At 43.6% G+C, this 21,286-nt stretch overlaps 1 protein-coding gene across 2 annotated transcripts; it reads right to left on the bottom strand.

Moving 5' to 3' along the window:
* Positions 1 to 1,326: 1,326 nt before the first annotated feature.
* LOC111775284 (zinc finger protein 850-like) lies at positions 1,327 to 19,991 on the bottom strand. 2 transcript variants are annotated; one of them, XM_070225004.1, is made up of 4 exons: positions 19,657 to 19,923; positions 16,088 to 16,214; positions 15,642 to 15,759; positions 1,327 to 6,108 (listed from the first exon to the last, which is right to left on the bottom strand). In XM_070225004.1, exon 4 carries the CDS (start codon positions 5,846 to 5,848, stop codon positions 3,446 to 3,448), a length of 2,403 nt encoding a protein of 800 aa, XP_070081105.1. In that variant the 5' UTR covers positions 5,849 to 6,108; positions 15,642 to 15,759; positions 16,088 to 16,214; positions 19,657 to 19,923; the 3' UTR covers positions 1,327 to 3,445. The 2 variants fall into 2 exon arrangements, with proteins under 2 accessions (XP_070081105.1, XP_070081104.1); XM_070225003.1 differs by lacking the exon at positions 15,642 to 15,759 and having other exon boundaries at positions 19,657 to 19,991.
* Between the last annotated feature and the right edge of the window lie 1,295 nt (positions 19,992 to 21,286).

Raw genomic sequence — 21,286 nt, 5'->3', positions numbered from 1 at the left:
AGGGCGGGGCGCTGCCGGGCAGGCGGGAGCGGGGTCGGCGCCGGGCCGCGGCCTCAGGGGCCTCCCGGGCAGCAGCGCAGGGAGCCGTGGGCGGGCGTCCCTTCTGGTCCCACGCGGCCCGGGTCTCGAAGCGGTGGCGCCGCGGAGGAAAGACCTGCCCAGGGTCCCGGGGGCGCGGGGGCCGCCGCCCCAGCGGGAAGGCGGGAGTCCTCCCGGAGTCGGGGCGCCGGGAGAAGCGGCCCACAGCGCGGGCAATGCCCGGCAGGGGACCCCGCTGGGAGACCACCCGGCAGTGAGGACGGAGGGAAGGGGGCCAATGGCGAGACGGACAGCGGTCCGAGGGGACCCGCTCACAAGGTCCCGGGTGGGGTCGGAGGCGACACCGGAACCGCAGGTGTCAGCTCTGAGCCCTCGTTGTTAAGGCGAGGCCACTCGGGTCTCCGAGACCCCCGACGTTCGGGGAGGACCCTCGCCGCTGACCCGCGTGTGAGGCCTCTGCCGCCTCCCGCCTTCCCGCCTTCCCGCAGCTGCTGCCCGGCCTGGGGGAGTGTCCCGCACACGCCAAGGCTGGTTTCCCGCCAAAGCCCGCGGACCCGAGTGGAATCTTCCACTCCTTCTCTGAGCACATCTCGCTTCCACGGTGGGAGCACTGACACTTGGGGAATTGGCAAACACTACGTACGAACCGGGGCTAGATTTACTGTATTACTGAATGCCGGGACTCAAGCGATGGACGTTAAGGTCATAATGCGGACGAAACTTAGCCACGTAGGGTGTTTCTGACCATGACATTATGTGTGACACACACAGTCTGAGGAAAACAATGAGGAAATATCCTTCCAGTATTTAGAAATAATGACTCCATACAGAAAAATGTCGCTCAGGCTGTCTTAAGAGTAAAATTCCAGCATGTCTTTGTTGTTTCAGTGTCTTATTTGAAAATGAAAAGGGAAATAGCCATAACTCATATGAAAGAAAATAGGCAAATGGGATGAACAGAAATTGTACAAAAAATAAACAACTGGCAAAGAAAGACATGAAAAAAGGCTCAAAATCAAGAATCTTTTTGGCAATGCAATTAAAGACACTGAGAAAGCACCACACACTTATCAATGGCTGAAACTGAAGGAGGACCACATCAAGTACTGGCAGGGATTTGGAGGAAACGGAACTTTGACACACTGCTGGTGGGAAAGCAAAAGGGAGAAATCATGTTAGATCACAGTCTGGTAGTTTTTCATGAGTTAAACATTCATCTACCCTGTGACTCAGACACTGCACTCTATGTTATTGACAAAAGATAAAAGAAACAACCATACAAAGAACTAATACGAATGTCTGCAACACCTTTATTTTCAATTGTTTAAATCTAGAAACAAGCTAAACCACCATAAAAAGATGAATGGATGAACAGTGGTATATCCAAAGATAAGAATATTACTCAGAAATAAAAGATGAACTTCTCATTTATCATTGGTAAATCTCTAATTATGAAACATAAAGGAAATCAGTAAAAAACAAAAAACAAACCCCAATAGACTAAACAGCTTATGATTCCAATCCTATAAATTCAAGAAAATGCAAAGGTATCTTTATAAAGGAAGGTAAATGAATGGTTAGCTGGAGAGATGGGAAAGGCAAGGAGAGATTATGATAGGATGTCAGGCAAATATACTGAGACAGATAAGGTCATTATCAGGACTATGATGATGGTTTCAGAACTTCACACTCATGTCAAAACATCAAATTGTACACTTTACATACATGTAGTTTAGTACATGTAAATTATACCTTAATAACACTTTAAAAAGTGGTTTAGGATGAAAAAAAATGTATGCCCTACTCTTTTTGGAAAATAGGTTTGGCAACCCTTTATTGACTCCACCACCTGTCTCCTCATGCCCTCTGGGGAGTCAGTCTTCCCTCAGTGACAACAAATATGGGGAACAATGAAGGACATTTCCACCCAAGTCAACAGGAATGCTGCCTGGATCACAAGAGCCACATCCCTGGGCTGTGGATCCCCATTCTTCTTTCCTGCCTATGCAGTAATGGCCTTGAGGTGAACAGCACTGGGAGGCTACAGAAATCCACAAAATCTTTTATTTTTGATGACAATGACATCAGCTACACAAAATAAACATGCCTGGTGGTGATCAGATTTGTGTACAAACTGATCCTGCATAGTCACTGCCACAGAACCATTTCTGGATGCACTTTCAGAAGAGGCACATTCCATCCAGCTGGCTGCAGTCTCCTCCAGTCCGTTAAGCCAGTGTTTCTCTACCAATTATGGTTCCCTTGGACCCAGTGACCCTTGCCCAATGGAACTGGGGATATCAGGCCACATGGCTCTTTGTAGATCTGGGGGAAGATATCCCCTCCACAGTGCTGACGTCCCCTGTGAGACCTCCTGTGAGGAAGGGAAAATTCACACTGCCCTCAGATGCACTTGAGGTTCTCACACCAACCCTCTCCTCAGGGTCATCACTGGGCTTCCTGAACCACAGCATCCAGGGGTCAAATGAGGACCAGAAAGCGCTGCAGTCTTTCCTGGGAGGCTGTGGGAGCAATGGAAATTTACTCAAAAGTGGCAAGTTGTTTTCTGCCATCACACTATCCTCAGGCACACAAAGTTTGAGACCCCTAAAAAGTTGTTCACCCCTTCATGTTTGTAGAGCCCACACAGTTTGTAAACTACCCCACACAGTGAGAAAACACCCAAGATTAACAGAACTTAAACAGGAAGCCCTTCATTATTGTACAAGACAAAGCAATGTGCAGCAGGCCGTTCTCCAGTTCCTGACTAGGAAGCTGGAAAAACTTCACAAGTATCACGTAAGACCAACATGTCCTGGGAAATGTCATCTTTGTGAAAAGCTGCCAGGCGAACTCATGTGATAGTCTGAGACAACAGTGACACATGTCCATGCCCAAGGGAGTGGAGGAGGGAAAGCTGACCTCCCTAAGGGCTCAGGTTATTCCTAATTTACATAGAGGAGGAAACAGGTCAGCTTCCCTGAGCACACTGGGGTGGTGACTGATGCACTGTGTGGACCTGCCAGATGGTAGAGGTGAAATGGCTTTGGTGCAGAAATTGGCTGTGACATAAACGTGGCAAGAACCCTCAACAGATTGGAAAATGCAACATACCACACACACTTCCCACAACTTATGGGGAATTTCCCCACTGTGCATATTCAGATATATGAAATTCAACTCAGACAAATGGCTTCTCAGTTTCCTCTGGTGTCCTTACTCCGAACCAGGGAATTGCACATCCCCTGCACATCTACGTGTTTCTCTAATGTGAATCCTCCACATTGAGAAAGGGTAGATTTTCCCATAAAAGATTTTCCACATTTACTGCTCCCACAAGACCTTTCTGTGTCATCTGACGACAATGGAGTTTAGGACTAGTGATAAATGATTTTCCACATTTGTTTTACTCATAAGGCCCTCCTCCTGAGTGAACTCTGTGATGATAACAGAGGCCCGAGATAGAAGTAAAAGATTTCCCACATTCACGGCATTCATAAGGCCTTTCTCCTGTGTGAACTCTCTGATGATAACGGAGGCCCGAGCTAGAGGTAAAAGATTTCCCACATTCATTGCACTCATAAGGCCTTTCTCCTGTGTGAACTCTCTGATGATAATGGAGACCTGAGCTAGAGGTAAAAGACTTCCCACACTCATTGCACTCATAAGGTCTTTCTCCTGTGTGAACTCTCTGATGATAATGGAGACCCGAGCTAGACGTAAAACATTTCCCACATTCACTGCACTCATAAGGCCTTTCTCCTGAGTGAACTCTGTAATGATAATACAGGCCTGAGCTGGAAGTAAAAGATTTCCCACATTCATTGCACTCATAAGGCCTTTCTCCTGTGTGAACTCTGTGATGATAATAGAAGCCTGAACTAGAAGTAAAAGATTTCCCACATTCACTGCACTCATAAGGCCTTTCTCCTGTGTGACCTCTCTGATGTAAAATGAGGTTCTTTCTCTGGATAAAAGATTTCCCACATTCACTACACTCATAAGGCCTTTCTCCTGTGTGAAGTCTCTGATGTAAAATGAGGTTCTTTCTTTGGATAAAGGATTTCCCACATTCACTGCACTCATAAGGCCTTTCTCCAGAATGAACTCTTAGGTGTGTAGTGAGGTGATTTCTTTGCGTAAAGGATTTCCCACATACACTGCATACATAAGGCCTTTCTCCAGAATGAACTCGTAGGTGTATAGTGAGGAGATTTCTTCGGGTAAAGGACTTCCCACATACACTGCACACATAAGGCCTTTCTCCAGTGTGAACCCTCTGGTGTATAATGGACTTCCATCTATTCTTAAAAGATTTCCCACATTCATTACACTGGTAAGGCTTTTCTCCAGTGTGAACTCTCTGATGACAATGCAGTTGGGAGCTAAAGATAAAACATTTCCCACATTCATTGCACTCATAAGGCCTTTCTCCACTATGAATCCTCTGATGATAACGGAGGACAGAACTTATCGTAAAAGATTTCCCACATTCACTGCACTCATAAGGTCTTTCTCCTGTGTGAGTACTCTGATGATAACGAAGGCTGGAGCTAGAGGTAAAAGACTTCCTACATTCCTTGCATTTGTAAGGTCTTTCCCCTGTGTGAACTCTCTGGTGTGAAATGAGGCAATTTCTTTGAATGAAAGATTTTCCACATTCAGTGCACACATAAGGCCTTTCTCCAGTGTGAGCTCTCTGGTGTTGATTGAATTGGCTTCTATCCTTTAAGAACTTCCTACATTTAGCGCACTCATAAGGCCTTTCTCCTGTGTGAGATCTCTGATGATAACTGAGGGCAGAGCTAGACATAAAAGATTTTGCACAGTCACTACACTTATAAGGTGTTTCTTCAAGGTGACCTCGCTGATGATAGTGGAGGGTGGAGGTACAGGTAAAAGATTTCCCACATTCACTACACTCAAAAGGCCTTTCTACAGTGTGAACTCTCTGATGATAACGGAGTTGGGAGCTAAAGATAAAACACTTCCCACATTCACTGCACTCATGAGGTCGTTCTCCAGAATGAACTCTTTGATGATAACAGAGGACAGACTTAGAGAAAAAAGATTTCCCACAATCACTGCACTCATAAGGCCTTTCTCCTTTGTGAGATCTCCTATGATAACTGAGGGCAGAGCTAGAGGTAAAAGATTTCACACAGTCACTACATTTATAAGGCCTCTCTCCAATTTGAACTCTCTTGTGTTGAATGAACACTGAGCCATCACTAAAAGATTTTGCACAATCACTGCACACATAGCTATTTTCTCCATTGTGCCCTCTCTGGGGATGAATGAGGACAGATTGGTGGCTTAAGGATTTCCCACATTTGCTGCATCTGTACGGTGTTGTCCCAGTATGAATTCTTCGATGTTGATTAAGGGTTGAACTTTGCCTAAAAGATTTGCCACATTCTCCACACATATGAAGCTTTTCTCCTGTATGGACTCTCTGGTGCACAAGAAATGAGGATTTGTACCTGAACGTTTTCCCACATTCATGGCACACAAAACAATGACTTCCAGTGTGGACACCCTGGTCCTGAATAAGCGGGCCTTTGGGGCTGAAGGATTTCTTGCACTCTCCCCAGGTGTAATGACTTCTGTTTGGTAAAGTGGACCCGCATTGGGCGAGTTTCTTTGGCTTCTCCCTGGTGTGAGTGGCCTGTTGTTGGAGATGTCCAAAGCTTGTCAGGAAGTCCTCCCCAACCTCCCCCCAAGGAAAAGTGTTCCCTGACATATGGAATCTGCAGCTCTTCACAAATGAGGCCCTGTCCACACTGCTTCTGAAGGGTTTCTCTCCCATGTGCTGATCCTGGTGCTGCTGAAAGTCTGCACTGAAACACAATTGCTCCACAAAGGCCCCACACCTCAACAGTTTCTGGCTGTGTTGTGTTCCCTACTGCTCAGCCAAGTGGAAAAATGTCTCTCAAGACTGGGCCACACGTCTCACAGGGTTGAATCTTCTGAGAAGATGAAGCTGCAGTAGGAGTTGTGGCTTGTGACACACCTACAAAACGCTTTGTTGAAAGGGAGCCTCCACATCCTCTGCTCCACAGCAGCAACCTGCACACAAAGAAATATTGGAGAAGTACATGTTGACCTTACAGGCAGCAGGCAATCCCACCACAAATGTTTATTTGCACCATCTAGGAATGAGTCTATGGGATGCTCTTCAAGACAAGAAAGTTGGAAAATAGTTGAAGTGCTGCTATGAATTACAGGGCACCTAAGGTCAAAGAATGGTGGAGACCTCACCATGGGAAGGATACAAAAATAGGGTGTGATACAAGGAAGAGTGGCAGGGTGTATAAGACAGAAACACACAGTAACACAACAATAATAGAGGACTTTAATACTCCCCTTTCAACAATGGGTAGGTCATCCAGACAGAAAACCAATACGGAAAGTTTGAACTTGAACTATACTTTGGATCAAATGGACCTAATAGACACATACAGAGCATTTCACCAAAGGGCAGCAAAATACACATTCTTCTCAAGTGCATACAGAACATTCTCTAGCACAGATCATATGTTATAGGTCATAAAATCAGTTTTAACAAATTTAAGAAGAGTGAAATAATATCAAGTATCTTCCCAACCACAGTGGTATGAAACTAGAAACCAATAACAGGAGAAAAGCTGGAAAATTCAAAACATATGTGGAAATTAACACAATCCTGAAAACCAATGGGTCTAAGAAGAAACCAAAAAATACCTTAAGATAAAGAAAATAGAAACACAACATACGAAAACTTATGGGATACAGCAAAAGCACTTCTGAGGAGGAAATTTAGAACAATAAATGCCTACATTAGGAAAGAAAAAGATCTCAAATAAACAACCTAATTTTATATCTCAAGGAACTAGAGAGAGAAGAACAAAGGGTAGAGCTAAAATAAATGAAACAGAGACTAGAAACACAAAAAAGATAAATGACATAAAGATTTCATTTCTGAAAACATAAACAAAATTTACAAAGCTTTAGGTACACTAAAAGAAAAAAAAAAAGACTCAAAGAAATCAGAGGGCCAGCCCGGTGGCACAGTGATTAAGTTTGCATGCTCTGCTTTGGAAGCCTGGAGTTCACCAGTTCGTGGACCTATGCACTGTTTATCAAGCCACACTGTGGCCGGCGTCCCACATATAAAAAAAATAGAGGAAAATGGGCACAGATGTTAGCTCAGGGCTAACCTTCCTCGAAAAAATAAAAAATAAAGAAATCAGAAATAAAAGAGGAATATTACAACTTACACCACAGAAACACAAAGGATCATCACAGACCACTATCAACAAATGCCAACAAATTGGATAACATAGAAGAAATGGATAAACTCCTACAAAAACAACTTACCAAGACTAAATCATGAAAATTGAAAATGTGAATAGATGTATAACTAGTAAGTAGACTGAATCAGTAATCAAAAATCTTCAAACAATGAAAAGCCCAGGACCAGGTACATCCACTGGTGAAGTCTACCAAACATTTAAAGTTAACATCAATCCCCCACAAACTCTTCCATAAATCAAAGAGAATGGGCCACTTCCAAACTCACTTTATGAGGCCAGCATTATCCTGCTACCAAAGGTACACAAGATCACTTTAAAAAAAGAAAATTACAACCCAATATTCATGATGAACATATGTGCAGACATATTCACTAAAACACTATCAAACCCAATTCAAAAGCACATTAAAAACATGAGACACCAAGATCAAGTGGTATTTACCCCTGGGATGCAAGGATGCCTGAATGTATGGAAGTCAATCAATATGATACACCACCTTAATAGAATGAAGGATAAGAATCATGATCATCAAAATACATGCAGAAAAAATATTTTAAAAAATTCAGCATACTTTCATGATAAAAACTCTCTCAAGAAGTAGATCATATGGAAGAGAGAATTAATGAGCCTGAAGATAGAAGTCTAAAAATGATTCAGGTGGAGGAGGAGAGGATCTAAGATTTTTTTTAAAAAATGAAGAAATTCTACAAGAAATATCTGACTCAATTAGGAAAAGTAAAATAAGGATAATAGGTATCCCAGGAGGAGAAGAGAGGGATAAAGGAGCAGAGAGCTTAGTCAAAGAAATAATGGCTGAGAACTTTCCAAGCCTGGAGAAGGAACTAGACATACAAGTACATGAAGATAAGAGAACTCCTAATTATCTCAATGCAAAAAGACCTTCTCCAAGGCATATAATATTAAAAATGTCAAAAGTTGGGGGCTGGCCTGATGGTGCAGCAGTTAAGTTCGCATGTTCCGCTTCTCAGTGGCCCAGGTTTCACCGGTTCGAATCCCAGGTGTGGACATGGCACCGCTAGGCACACCATGTTGTGGCAGGTGTCCCACATATAAAGTAGAAGAAGATGGGCACGGATGTTAGCTCAGGGACAGGCTTCCTCAGCAAAAAAGAGGAGTGGCAGTAGTTAGCTCAGGGCTGATCTTCTTCTTCTTCAAAAAATAAATAAAATAAAGGAGCTTAAAAAAAAAGTTAAAAGTCAATGACAAGAAAAAATACTAAGGGAAGCCAGAGAGAAGGAAATAACTTACAAAGGAACTCATATCAGGCTTTCAGCAGATTTCTAAGCAGAAACCCTAAAGGCTACAAGAGAGAGGAATGATGTATTCAAAATACTGAGAGACAACTATCAGCAAGGAATACTTTATCCAGCAAAATTATCCTTCGGATATGAAGGAGAAATAAAAGTTTTCCCAGACAAATGAGCTGAGGGAGTTCACTGCCAGCAGACCAGCATCACAAGAAATGCTGAAAGGAGCCCTCCTACATGAAACAAAAAGGAAAAGGCTTACAAAGCTTTGAGCAAGGTGATAAACAGAGAGAATCAGAAAATTGTAACCATATACCAGAATAGGTTAGTAAACACTTAATTATAACATAAAAACTAAAGGGAAAGAAAGCAGCAAAAAGAACTATAACCACTTCAATTTGGTTGCAAACTCACAACACAACAAAGAATAATTTGTGACAACAAAAACACAGAAGAGAAAGGAAAAAAACCCCAGAACCTGCATAGGCCAATGGAGATAAGATGCTATGAGCAGAGCAAGGACTATCTCATCTATGAGATCTTTCATACAAACCTCATGGTAACCACAAAACAAAAAATCAGAGCAGAGTCACAAACCATAAATACAGAAAAAAAGGAGAAAAACCATCGCAGAAAACCACCAAACGGAAATGTCAGAAATATAAGGAAAAAGAAACAATGGAAATATAGAACAACTAGAAAACACACGATAAAATGGCAATATTAAGTCCTCATGTATCAATACCCACTCTAAATTTAAATTGATTGAATTCACAAATCAAAAGACACAGTGGCTGGATGGATTAAAAAAACAAGACCCAAGAATAGACTGCCTCCAGGAGACACATCTCAGCTCTAAAGAAAAACATAGGCTCAGAGTGAAAGGATGGAAGATGATGTTCCAAGCAAATGGCAACCAAAAGAAAGCAGGTGTAGCCATACTTATATCAGACAAAGCAGGCTTCAAGACAAAACTGATAATAAGAGACAAAAATGGACATTATATAATGATAAAAGGGACATTCCACCAAGAAGACATAACATTTATTTATATATATATGCACCTAACACGGGAGCACCAAAGTATAGAAAGCAACTTTCAACAGACCTAAAGGGAAAAATTGACAGCAACACAATAGTAGTAGTGGACTTAACACTCCACTTACCTCAATGGATAGATCATCCAAACAGAAAGTCAACAAGGAAACGGCCTTAAATGAAAAACTAGACCAGATGGACTTAATACATATAAAACATTCCATCAAAAAGGAGTAGGAATACACATTCTTCCCAAGTGCATATGGGACATTCTCATAGACAGACCATATACTGGGAAACAAAGCAAGCCTCAATAAATTTAATAAGATGGAAATCATATCAAGCATCTTTACTGACCACAATGGTATGAAACTAGAAAACAACTGTAAGAAAAAAGCTGAAAAAGTCACAAATATGTGGAGACAAAACAATATGCTACTGAACTATTGGATCAATGAAGAAATCAAAGGAGAAATAAAAAAATACCCCAAGACAAATGAAAATGAAAACACAACATACCAAAACTTATGGGATGCAGCAAAAGCAGTACTAAGAGGAAAGTTTATAGCAATACAGCCAACCTCAAGAAACAAGAAAAATCTCAATAAACAATCTAACACTATACACCTAAAAGAACTAGAAAAAGAAGAACAAAGATCAAAGTCAGTAGAAGGAAGGAAATAATAAAAATCAGAGCAGAAATAAATGAAACAGAGACTAAAAAAACAACGGAAAGAATAAATGAAACTAAGAGCTGGTTCCTTGAAAAGATATAGAAAATTGACAAAACTTTAGCTAGACCCACTAAGAAAAGGCAGAAGGCTCAAGTAAATAAAATCAGAAATGAAAGAGGAGAAATTACAATGAATATCGCAGAAATGAAAAGGATTATGAGAATACTATGAAAAGCTATACACCAACAAATTGGATAACCTAGACGAAATGGATAAATTCTTAGAACTGTAAAACCTCCTAAAACTGAATCAATAAGAAATAGAGAATTGGAATAGACCAATCACAAGTAAAGAGACTGAAACAGTACTCAAAAACCTCCTCTAAATACAAAAGCCGAGGACCAGATGGTTTCTCTGGTGAATTCTACCAAACATTCAAAGAAGACATAATTAATAGCTATCCCTCTCAAACTCTCACAAAAAGCTGAAGAGGACAGAATGCTTCCTAACTCACTGTATGAAGCCCACATTATCCTGATACCAAAACCAGACAAGCACAACACAAAAAAGGAAAATTACAGGCCAATACAGCTGATGAACATAGATGGAAAAATCCTCAACAAAATTTTAGCAAATCAAATGGAAGAATACATTAAAAAGAACATACAGCACAATCAAGTGGGATTTAGTCCAGGGATGCAGGGATGGTTCAACTTCAGCAAATCAATCAATGTGATATACCACATTAACAAAATAAGGATAAAACCACAGGATCATCTCAAAAGACAGAGAAAGCATGACAAGATGCAGCATCCATTTATGATAAAAATTCTCAATAAAATGGGTATAAAAGGAAAGTATCTCAATATAACAAAGGCCATATATGACAAACTCACAACCAATATCACACTCAATGATGAGAAACTGAAAGCTATTCCTCTGAGAACAGGAACAAGACAAGGATGCTGACTCTCACCATTCTTATTAAACATAGTATTGGAAGTCCTACCCAGAACAATCAGGCAAGAAAGAGAAATAAAAGGTATCCACACTGGAAAGGAAGAAGTAAACTGTCATTATTTGCAGATGACATGATTCTACATATGCAAAACTCTAAAGAATCCACCAAAAAACTATTAGAAATAAGTAATGAATATATTAAAGCTGTGTGGTAGGAAATCAACATACAAAAATCAGGTGAATTTCTATACACTAACAACAAACTAGCTGAAAGAAAAATCAAGAATACAATCCCATTTACAACTGCAACAAAAAGAATAAAATATCTAGGAATAAATTTAACCAAGGAGGCGAAAGATCTACACACTGAAAACTATAAGACTATTGACTATAAGACTAATAGACTATATAACTATTGAAAGAAATTGAAGAAGACATAAAGAAATGGAAAGATATTTTCTGCTTATGGATTGAAAGAGTAAACACAGTTAAAATGTCCATATTACCTAAAGCAATCTACAGATTGAATACAATCCCATTCAGAATCCAAACTACATTCTTCACAGAAATAGAGCAAAGAATCCTAAAATTCACATGGAACAAAAGACCCCAAATAGCCAAAGCAATCCTGAGAAAAGAACAAAGCTGGAGGTATCACACTCACTGAATTCAAAACATCCAGCAAAGCTATAGTATCAAAACAGCATGGTCCTGGCACAAAAACAGACACACAGACCAATGGAACAGAATTGAGAGCACAGAAATAAAACCACACATCTATGGACAGCTAATCTTTGACAAAGGAGCCAAGAACACACAATGGAGGATGGAAAATCTCTACAATAAATGGTGTTGGGAAAACTGCACAGCCACATGCAAAAGAACGAAAGCAGACCATTACCTTATACCACACCCAAAAATTAACTCAAAGTGGATTAAAGACTTGAATGTAAGACCTGAAACCACAAAACTCCTAGAAGAAAACCTAAGCAGTCTGCTCTTTGACATTCTGCTTAGCAGTATCTTTTTGAATACCAGTCTCCTTGGGCAAGGGAAACAAAAGAAAAAATAAACAAATAGGACTACATCAAACTAAAACGCTACTGCACAGCAAAGAAAACCATTAGCAAATTGAAAAGACAACCCATCAACTGGGAGAAGATATTTGCAAATCATATATCTGACAAGGGGTTGATTTCCAAAATATATAAAGAACTCATACAACTCAACAACAAAAAATTGAACCACGAGATCAAAAAATGGGCAGAGGATCTGAACAGACATTTTTCCTAAGAAGATATACAGATGGCCAACAGGCGCGTGAAAAGATGTTCAACATCACTAATTACTAGGGAAAAGCAAATCAAAACTACAATGAGATATCACCTCACACCCATAGAATGGCTATTATTAAAAAACAAGAAATAACAAGTGTTGGAGAAGATGTGAAGAAAAGGGAACCCTCATACACTGTTGGTGGGAATGCAAACTGGTGCAGCCACATGGAAAACAATATGGAGATTTCTCAAAAAATTTAAAAACCCTATGATCCAGCTATTCCACTTCTGGGTATTTATCTAAAGAACATGAAAACACTAATTCAAAAAGATATATGCACCCCTATGTTCACTGCAGTATTATTATATTATTATATACACACACACAAATATACACAATGAAATACTACTTAGCCATAAAAAAGGACAAAACTGTGCCATGTGCGACAACATGGATGGACCTTGAGGGTATTATACTAAGTGAAATAGAGGAAAAACAAATATCGTATGATTTCACTCATAGGTGGAAGATAAACACACAGATAAGGATAACAGATTGGTGGTTACTAGAGGGGAAGGAGGTAGAGGGAAGGAAAAAAGAGTAAAGAGGCACATATGTATGGTGATGAATAAAAACTAGACTATCGGTGGTGAACATGATGCAGTCTATACGGAAGCTGAAATATAATAAGGTATACCTGAAATTTACACAATATTATAAACCAATGTCACCTGAATAAAATAGTTAAAAAACTCTCTCAACAAATTAGGGATAGAAAAAGCATACTTCAACAGAATATATGTCATATATGATAAGCCTACAGTCTACAAAGAATTCATGGTAAAAAGCTGGGGCCGGCTCCGTGGCCGAGTGGTTAAGTTTGCGCGCTCCGCTGCGGCGGCCCAGGGTTCGGATCCTGGGCGCGGACATGTCACTGCTTGTCAGGCCACGTTGAGGCGGCATCCCACATCTCACAACTAGAAGGACGTGCAACTAAGATATACAACTGTGTACAGGGGGGGTTTGGGGAGATAAAGCAGGAAAAAAAAAAAAAGCTAAAAGCTTGTCCTCTAAGATCAGGAACAAGATAAAAATAGCCACTCTCTCACTATTTCTATTCAACATGGGACTGAAGTCCTAGAGAGCAATTAGGCAAGAAAAGAAACAAAAGGCACGCCAACCAAAAAAGAAGTAAAATCATCTCTGCAGATGACATCATCTTACGCAGAGAAAACCCTAAAGACTCCCTCAAAAAACTGTCACAATGAATAAACAAATTCAGTAACCTTGTAGGATACAAAAATCAACATACAAAAATCACTTGCATTTTGTACATTCACAATGAACTATGTGAAAGAGAAAGGAAGAAGGCAGTCCCAGTTACAACAGCATCAAGATCAATAAAATACCTAGGAATGAATTTAACCAAGAAGTTGAAAGATGTATACACTGAAAACTAGAAAACACTGACAAAGGAAAGTGAAGAAGACTGAAATAAATGGAAAGATACCCCATTATCTCTGGATCAGGGGAATTAATATTGTTAAAATGGCCATAATACCCAAAGCAATCTACTCTTTGTACACAATTCCTATTAAAATTCCAATGTTTTCACAGAAATAGAAAAAATCACATCTAAAAAGCAAATGGAACCAGAAAAGAGCCTGAATAGCCAAAGCAATCTTAAGAAAGAAGATCAAAGCTGCAGGTACCACATTCCTGATTTCAAACTATCTTACATGCTACAGTAATCAAAACAGTATGGTACCAGCATAAAAACAGACAGACCAATGGAACAAAACAGAGAGAGCCCAGAAGTAAATCCACGCATATACAGTCAACTAATCTTTGACAAGGGCACCAAGAAAACACAATGGGGGGAGGACAGTCTCTTCAATAAATACAGATGGGAAAATTGGATAGCCACATGCAAAAAAAGGAAACAGGATTCTCATCTTATCACATGCATGAAAATGAACTCAGAATGGATTAAAGACTTAAATTTAAATGTATGAAGTGAAACCTTAAAACTCCTAGAAGAAAATACAGAGAAAAGCCTCCTTGACATTGTTCTTGGCAATGATTTTCTGCATATGACATCAAACTCATAGGCAACAAAAGCTAAAATCAACCAGTGGGACTGTATCAAATTAATGTGGAGAAAAGGGAACCCTTAAACACTGTTGCTGGTAACGGAAATTAGTGCAGCCATTATGGAAAATATTATGGAAGTTCTTCAAAAAATTAAAAACAGAACTTCCATGTGATCCACCATTCCCACTTCTGGGGATATATCCCAAGGAAACAAAATCAGTATCTCTAAGAAATATCTGCATGTGCATATTCATTGCAGCATTATTCACAATAGCCGATAAGGAAACTAAGTGTTCATCTGATAAAGAAAATGTGAGATACACACACACACACTGGACTATTCAGCCATACAAAAGAAGGAAAAACTGCCACTTGCAACAATATGGATGAACCTTGAGGACATTATGCTAAGTGAATCAAGCCAATCACACAGAGATAAATACTGTATGATATTACTTATATGTAGACTCTAAAATAAAAAGCCACACTCATAGAGACAGAAAGTAGAATGCCAGAAGCAGAGGGCTGGAGAAATGGGGAGATGTTGGTCAAAGGATACAATTTCATTCATAAGATGAATAAGTTCTGAGGATCTAACGTACAGCATGCCGACTACAGTGACTCATACTGTACTGTACAAGGAAATCTGCTGAGAGTAGATCTTGTGTTCTCACCAAAAAAGAAAAACAAAGACAATTAGCTTAGGTGATGGGTGGATTAATTAAGATCATTGTGGTAATTCTTTCATAATATATGTTAACCATCATGCTACACACTTTAAATATATTTTATATTAAATATACATATAAATAATAAATACATTAAATACACACTTATATGTATATAAGTACACATATGTACATATATGTAAGTAAATATACTTAAATATATTAAATAAACATATAAATATATTTCTCAATTATACCTCAATAAAGCAGAGTGGGTAGGAATTGGGGGGCAGGAAGAAGAGAAGGTAGAAACACTATAAAAAGTACCTCATAGAAAAGTCTTGAAAAATAGCCCATGGTCCAGGTAAGTAGTGATCATGACAATGCCTGCAATTCCTGGCACAGGCAGGTCCTAGGAAATGTCAGTCAAGGAAGGGAGCAAACCCTGTCACAAACACAGAGAAGTGCCATGGAGCTGGACACGTTCACCCAGCCACGGAGAGGGCAAGCAAGGCGCCATCCACTAGCCTCACTGCAAGACTACTGACCTGGAATCCTTCCCTGTGAGGGCTCAGTACAGAGGGTACTGGGGCTGCAGGGGAGAGAAGAGGGCGGTGCACACCCAGCCCTAGCAACACGGCACCACCCAGAAAGAAAGAGAAGGATGTAATTCCCACAGTTCACATGTGAGAAGGACAGAGCACCTCCTAGGGAAAAGGAGTGGGAGGAAATACAGAGCCTAGTCCAGGTCATGGGGAGGGAGAGGGCCTTACCCAGTGAGGATATGAGCGCAAAGTTCTCCAGCATCACACTGAAGTACAAGTGCCTCTAAGCTTCACCAAGGAGCCTCCACTCCTCCCAGGAGAAGTACACTGCAACGTCTCCAAAGGTCACACTGTCCTGTCAGGATGGGGACAGAGGAAACCATGAACTTTCTCCCTCTCAGAACCCACAAGCCCTCATCTCACACATCTACTCCGCACTCTTCCTCCTCCAGAGCTCTCCACCTCAGAGGGGATACTAAGTCCTGCTGCCACTGACACCCGCTCTCCTCAGGGTCCCAATCATCACTGTGTTCAGCCTTCAGAAATAACAGGCAGGGGGACACAGATGCCATCCAAGCTCTGGGCCTGGCCAGCAGGGCCCCATCCCTCCTGCAAAGCAACTTCCCTGCATTTCCCAGAGTGTAGCTACAAGACACAGCTAGCCGTGGGCTCATGCTTCACCCCTAAGTCCCCACTACACGGGCCTTGGGGCCCTCAGCTCACAATACCTACGTAAAGGCAAATTATTATGGAGACACCACACTCTCATATCTTTAGTCCCCAGAGCTCTGCCACCTCCCTGCCCTACAATACAGGCATCACCTGGCACTCACCCGTGGACATGGCATGTGGCATCCAGAGAGCATTTCACAAACTCAAACACAATCCAGTACCTTCCCAGTCCTCGGATGGATCCCACAGCCAGGGAAAGCCCCAGATGCTGCTTTGAAGGCCTCCCCACCTGCCTCTGATCCTTGCTTCAAGATCAGCCACCCAGAACCACATGTGAATTTCAGATACTCATGACCCTCTTCCACTTCTGTCATGCACTTTCTGTCCCCTCAGCAGCCACAATCTGCCTCTCCCCACTTAATCTTTCTTAAAACCCCAGCCCATACAGTCTCCCTGCCAGGCAGAGTGACTCTCACAAATGACTACATTCAACCCAGATCTTATCCACCAGCAAGACTCGAACACCCCAGACCCCATCAGGGCTCAACACACAATGCTGGTGAATGCGAACAGTAGTGAATTCGCAGGAGCCCCAGTCTCCTGTCAACCTGTCTCATTTACTCCTCTGCCTCTGAAGTCATCTCCCACCCACTCATCCCATGGAAGCCTTGGCTACCTGCCAGATCATGCTCTCTCCCACACCCTTCCATGGCCACGACCCTCCCTCACCTGTGTTTCTCATACTCAGGAACCTCAACCAGGTGGTAAGCAACAGAAACATTCCTCAGCATGCACCCCAGTCTTTCTGACTCGCGAACAGCATTATCACTATATCCCGCGTTCCACTTCGTAAATGTGATCCACAGCTCCGCCCGGGTCCACACAAGAGCCACAGTAGCCATTTGAGAGTCTCCATCCTGAACCCCTCCCCAGATTTCTAGACTTGGGTCTCCGGATGCCCACTTGACGCCTCCACTCACTGTTCTCTGAAACATGTCAGACTCTTAACACGGCCTGAATAAAACTTCTGATATTCCCAAGGAAAATAAACCTACTGACAACTTCCACATCCCACTTGATGGAGCTTCCATCCCTTCAGCGGCTACAACCCAAAACCCTGCAGTCATCCCTAACCTCTCCCTCAACTTTGTAGCTGTTAGTGCCATCAAGTCAATTCACACTCCTGGAGATCCTGTGTGCAGCAGAGCAGAACCCTGTCCAGTCTTGTTTGCGCCATCTTCTCATCTTCCAGCATTGTCATATCAGACGCTGCTCAGCTGCTATTCATATGATTTTCATGGCCAAGTTTTTTGGAAATGGGTGGCCAGGTCTTTCTTCGCAGCCTGTTTCAATCTGGAAGCTCCGCTGAAACCTGTCCACTATGGGTGACTCTGCTGGTATTTGAAGTACTGGTGGCACAGCTTTCAGCATCACAGCAACAAGTAGCTGCCACGATATAACATGTGACAGAAACACGGTGTGGTTCCCTGACAGGGAAACAAACCCAGACTGCCACAGTGAGAGCTCTGAATCAACTGCTAGACCACCGGGGCTGGCCCTCCCTCAACTACAACATCCTAAAATTGACTTGGCCAGTCTTTAAAAACGGACCTAGAATGCAAACTTTTCTCCCACCTCCGTGGCCACAACTCTGGTTCATCAACACCGGGATTACAGTAGTAGCCTCCTCCTGGGCTTTCTGCCTCCTCCATTAACCCCACAGTCTGTGCTCTTCTCTGCACGAGAAGGAGCCTGTTAAGACCTGGGTAACACCACCTACTTCCTCTTATCCAGACCTCTCATTATGTCCATAGTAGACACCCAACTTCTCAGGCGGCCACATTACAGGACTGATCCCTGACCCCCTGCTCTTTGTTCTTCACAGAATGGAGACCTGCTGTCCCCTGTCTCCAGCTCAGTCACACCTCCAAGCATTCGCACACGCTGGTATCCTGGGATAACCTTCCACACCTGTTTATACTGGTTATCAGAAATTGGAACACCTCCATGTCACCCTCGGCCTGCACTCAGGACACACGGCTTAGGGGGATCCTCAGGGTCCCCACACCCAAAAGCTGTGAATGCAGCAAGTGAAGAGTCTCAGGACGCCACAATCACGGACACCACACGGCTGGTGTTAATACCACTGAGGGGCTGGGACACCCTCTCCTTCCCTGTGCAGGTTCCATAAGAGCTTTTTGCGTCCCAAAACCTGTGGGGAGAGGCAGGCCACCAGGCTGGGCTCCACGTGCACACGCCTCCCCTGGACCCCGCCCTGGGACCCGGTGACCTCGGGTTCACACACTGACCTCCGGGCCTCAGTCCTCAGAGCTGCCTCGGACCAGCTCTGCGCCCTCGGACCAGGACTCCGCTCCCTGCGCCTCCCCGGCCTCTTCACCCCTTCCCGTCTGTTCTCTCCGAGCAGCTTTGGAAAACATTTTTTTCTTTTTTTTTTTTTTTGCTGAGGAAGTTTCGCCCTGAGCTAACATCTGTTGCCAATCTTCCTCTTTTTTGCTGAGGAAGTTTCGCCCTGAGCTAACATCTGTTGCCAATCTTCCTCTTTTTTGCTGAGGAAGTTTCGCCCTGAGCTAACGGCTGTTGCCAATCTTCCTCTTTGTTGCTGAGGAAGATTCGCCCTGAGCTAACATCTGTTGCCAATCTTCCTCTTTTTGTGTGTGAGCTGCGGCCAGCATAGCATGGCCGCTAACGAGCGGTGTAGCTCCCCGCCCAGAACCGAATCCAGCGGCTGAAGTGGAGCGCGCCGAACTTAACCACTAGGCCACCGAGCCGGCCCTGGAGAACTTTTTAAACCCCAACACGCACCGCGTCCCTCTCTGGTCACAGCCCTCCCGGCTCCGGGGCCCTCGGACTGAAGGAGCAGCCCCTCCCCTGCCGGTCCAGGGGGGACCCCTCCTCACACTGTTCCCTGCGAACACAACGCGGACCCGGGGCCCGTCTGCCCGGGACCCTCGCCCGCAGCCCGGCCCCCGCCCGCAGCCACAGGCCCCACGAGCGCCTCCCCGGCCCGGCCCCGGGGCCTGGGCTGCAGGCCCGGGAGCAGCGCCCGCCCTCGGGCTGGAGCTCGGGCTGCGCTGCGGGCGGGGCGGGCCGGAGCCGAGCCTCACCTGAGCCGGCTCCCTCCGCGCGGCCGCCGCCATCGGCCTCGGGGGCGGAGCGGGGCTGGGAGCGGCGGGAGACGAGGCGCCGGGCGCGGCACTCCCTGGCCCGGGCCTGGCGCGGGGCCCCGGGCGGCGTTGCCGAGCCTCAGAGCCGCCTGGGCCGCGGGGACGGCGCCTCCTCGCGCGCTTCCTCGGTTCCGCCAGGCCCTTCGGAACTTTTGACAAAGTGAACCAACCCGCGAACACCAAAATGACCCCTCGAGGAGGACGCCCAAAGCCCCGCCTCAGCCGTGTGGCCAAATGGAAACGCCTTCCTTCTGAGCCGTCGTTGGCTGAGCGACGCAACTTTTCGTCGCAGAGAATTCTGGGTAATGTAGTGCCCACAGGCGGAGGCCGAGATAAAGAGGTTGCTCCGGGGCCTCCATGGGAAAATGTGAAGATCTACCGCAGGGAACGTCGGGAAATGATGCTTCTCTCTCCAAGGGCGGAGGAGGGTCACCCATTCTTAAAGGGGCCATATGAGATTTTCGGAGACTGCTTTCTGCAACTGATCACCTACGCATTCAGGCCATGAATTAAGATGACAAATATTTCATGAGCGGTCATGGGAAACAAAGCAAATTTGCCCAAAACTCATGTGCCATTTTTCGCTCTAATACTGTTGTAACTGTGGGCATCCAGGACCAGTTCAACTGACCCCATCCTATCAACACAGTAATTAAGAAATTGTCTTTTGGAAAACTTGCAAAGTCACGTAGCCAGAGCATGCCCAGAAGAAGAAATCTTGACCTGAAATAACCACAGAACCCAGATTCTCCTCCCCATGGAACTGAAAGCCAGGGACATGGCTGGAACCTAAAAGTTGCATTCTTATCAGAAGGGAGGGATCCATCATTCAGGAAGATCTGGTGTTAAAATACCTTCCCCACCTTACTATAATTGTTTGGAACCTCATCATAAATGTTTAGAACCTTACCATAAATGCTTGAAGCCTTCCAATCAAAACCTGTCTGGCTAGCATGTCCAAGTGCCAGCCTGTTTTACCTAAGCTCTTAAGTTTCTCCCCAACCTTGAATCAGGAAGACAGATTTGAGGGTACACATTCCCCTGTCTCCCTGCAGCTCCATCTCGCAGAATAAAGCTGACTTCTCTTCCGAAAGGCTGATGCTGTAATTGTCTTGATTATGCCCATCTGGCAAGAAAACCCCAATTTTGAACAGTAACACTCATCCTTCAGAGGGACTACACAAAAGTTGTAATGCTTGCAGAGCCCAAATCTGTTTATAAACCACCCCATACAGTGAATAGAATCCCCAAGAAAAAGAGGACTGAAACAGTAAGGCCTTTCTTATCCTACAATCCAAATCAATGTGTGGCAGGTAGTTGTTAGGTTGGTGACTTGGGAGCTAGAAAAACTCTTCACAAATGTCACCTGACACCAACATTTCCCTGAAAAGGTAGTCCTTCGTGGAAAGGTGCTGGTAGAATTCATTAGGTATCCTCTAGGACAAAACTGGGTGAAGTCCATGCCCCAACCACTCAGAGAGAAGGGAATGTGGAAGCCCTGAGGGCTCAGGCTACTCCTAATTTGCTCCAATACCTGAGAGAACAGAGGTCAGCTTCCCTGAGCACAGTG

This window comes from Equus caballus, chromosome 10 (assembly GCF_041296265.1).
Source record: "Equus caballus isolate H_3958 breed thoroughbred chromosome 10, TB-T2T, whole genome shotgun sequence".
Taxonomy (NCBI): domain Eukaryota; kingdom Metazoa; phylum Chordata; class Mammalia; order Perissodactyla; family Equidae; genus Equus; species Equus caballus.
The sequence above is the reverse complement of the archived record's forward strand: the minus strand, read 5'-3'. Positions and strand labels throughout refer to the sequence as shown.

What these genes read in the sequence shown, in the direction of transcription:
- LOC111775284 (XM_070225003.1), bottom strand. Translation starts at nt 5,848, where the DNA reads ATGGGAGAGAAACCCTTCAGAAGCAGTGTGGACAGGGCCTCATTTGTG.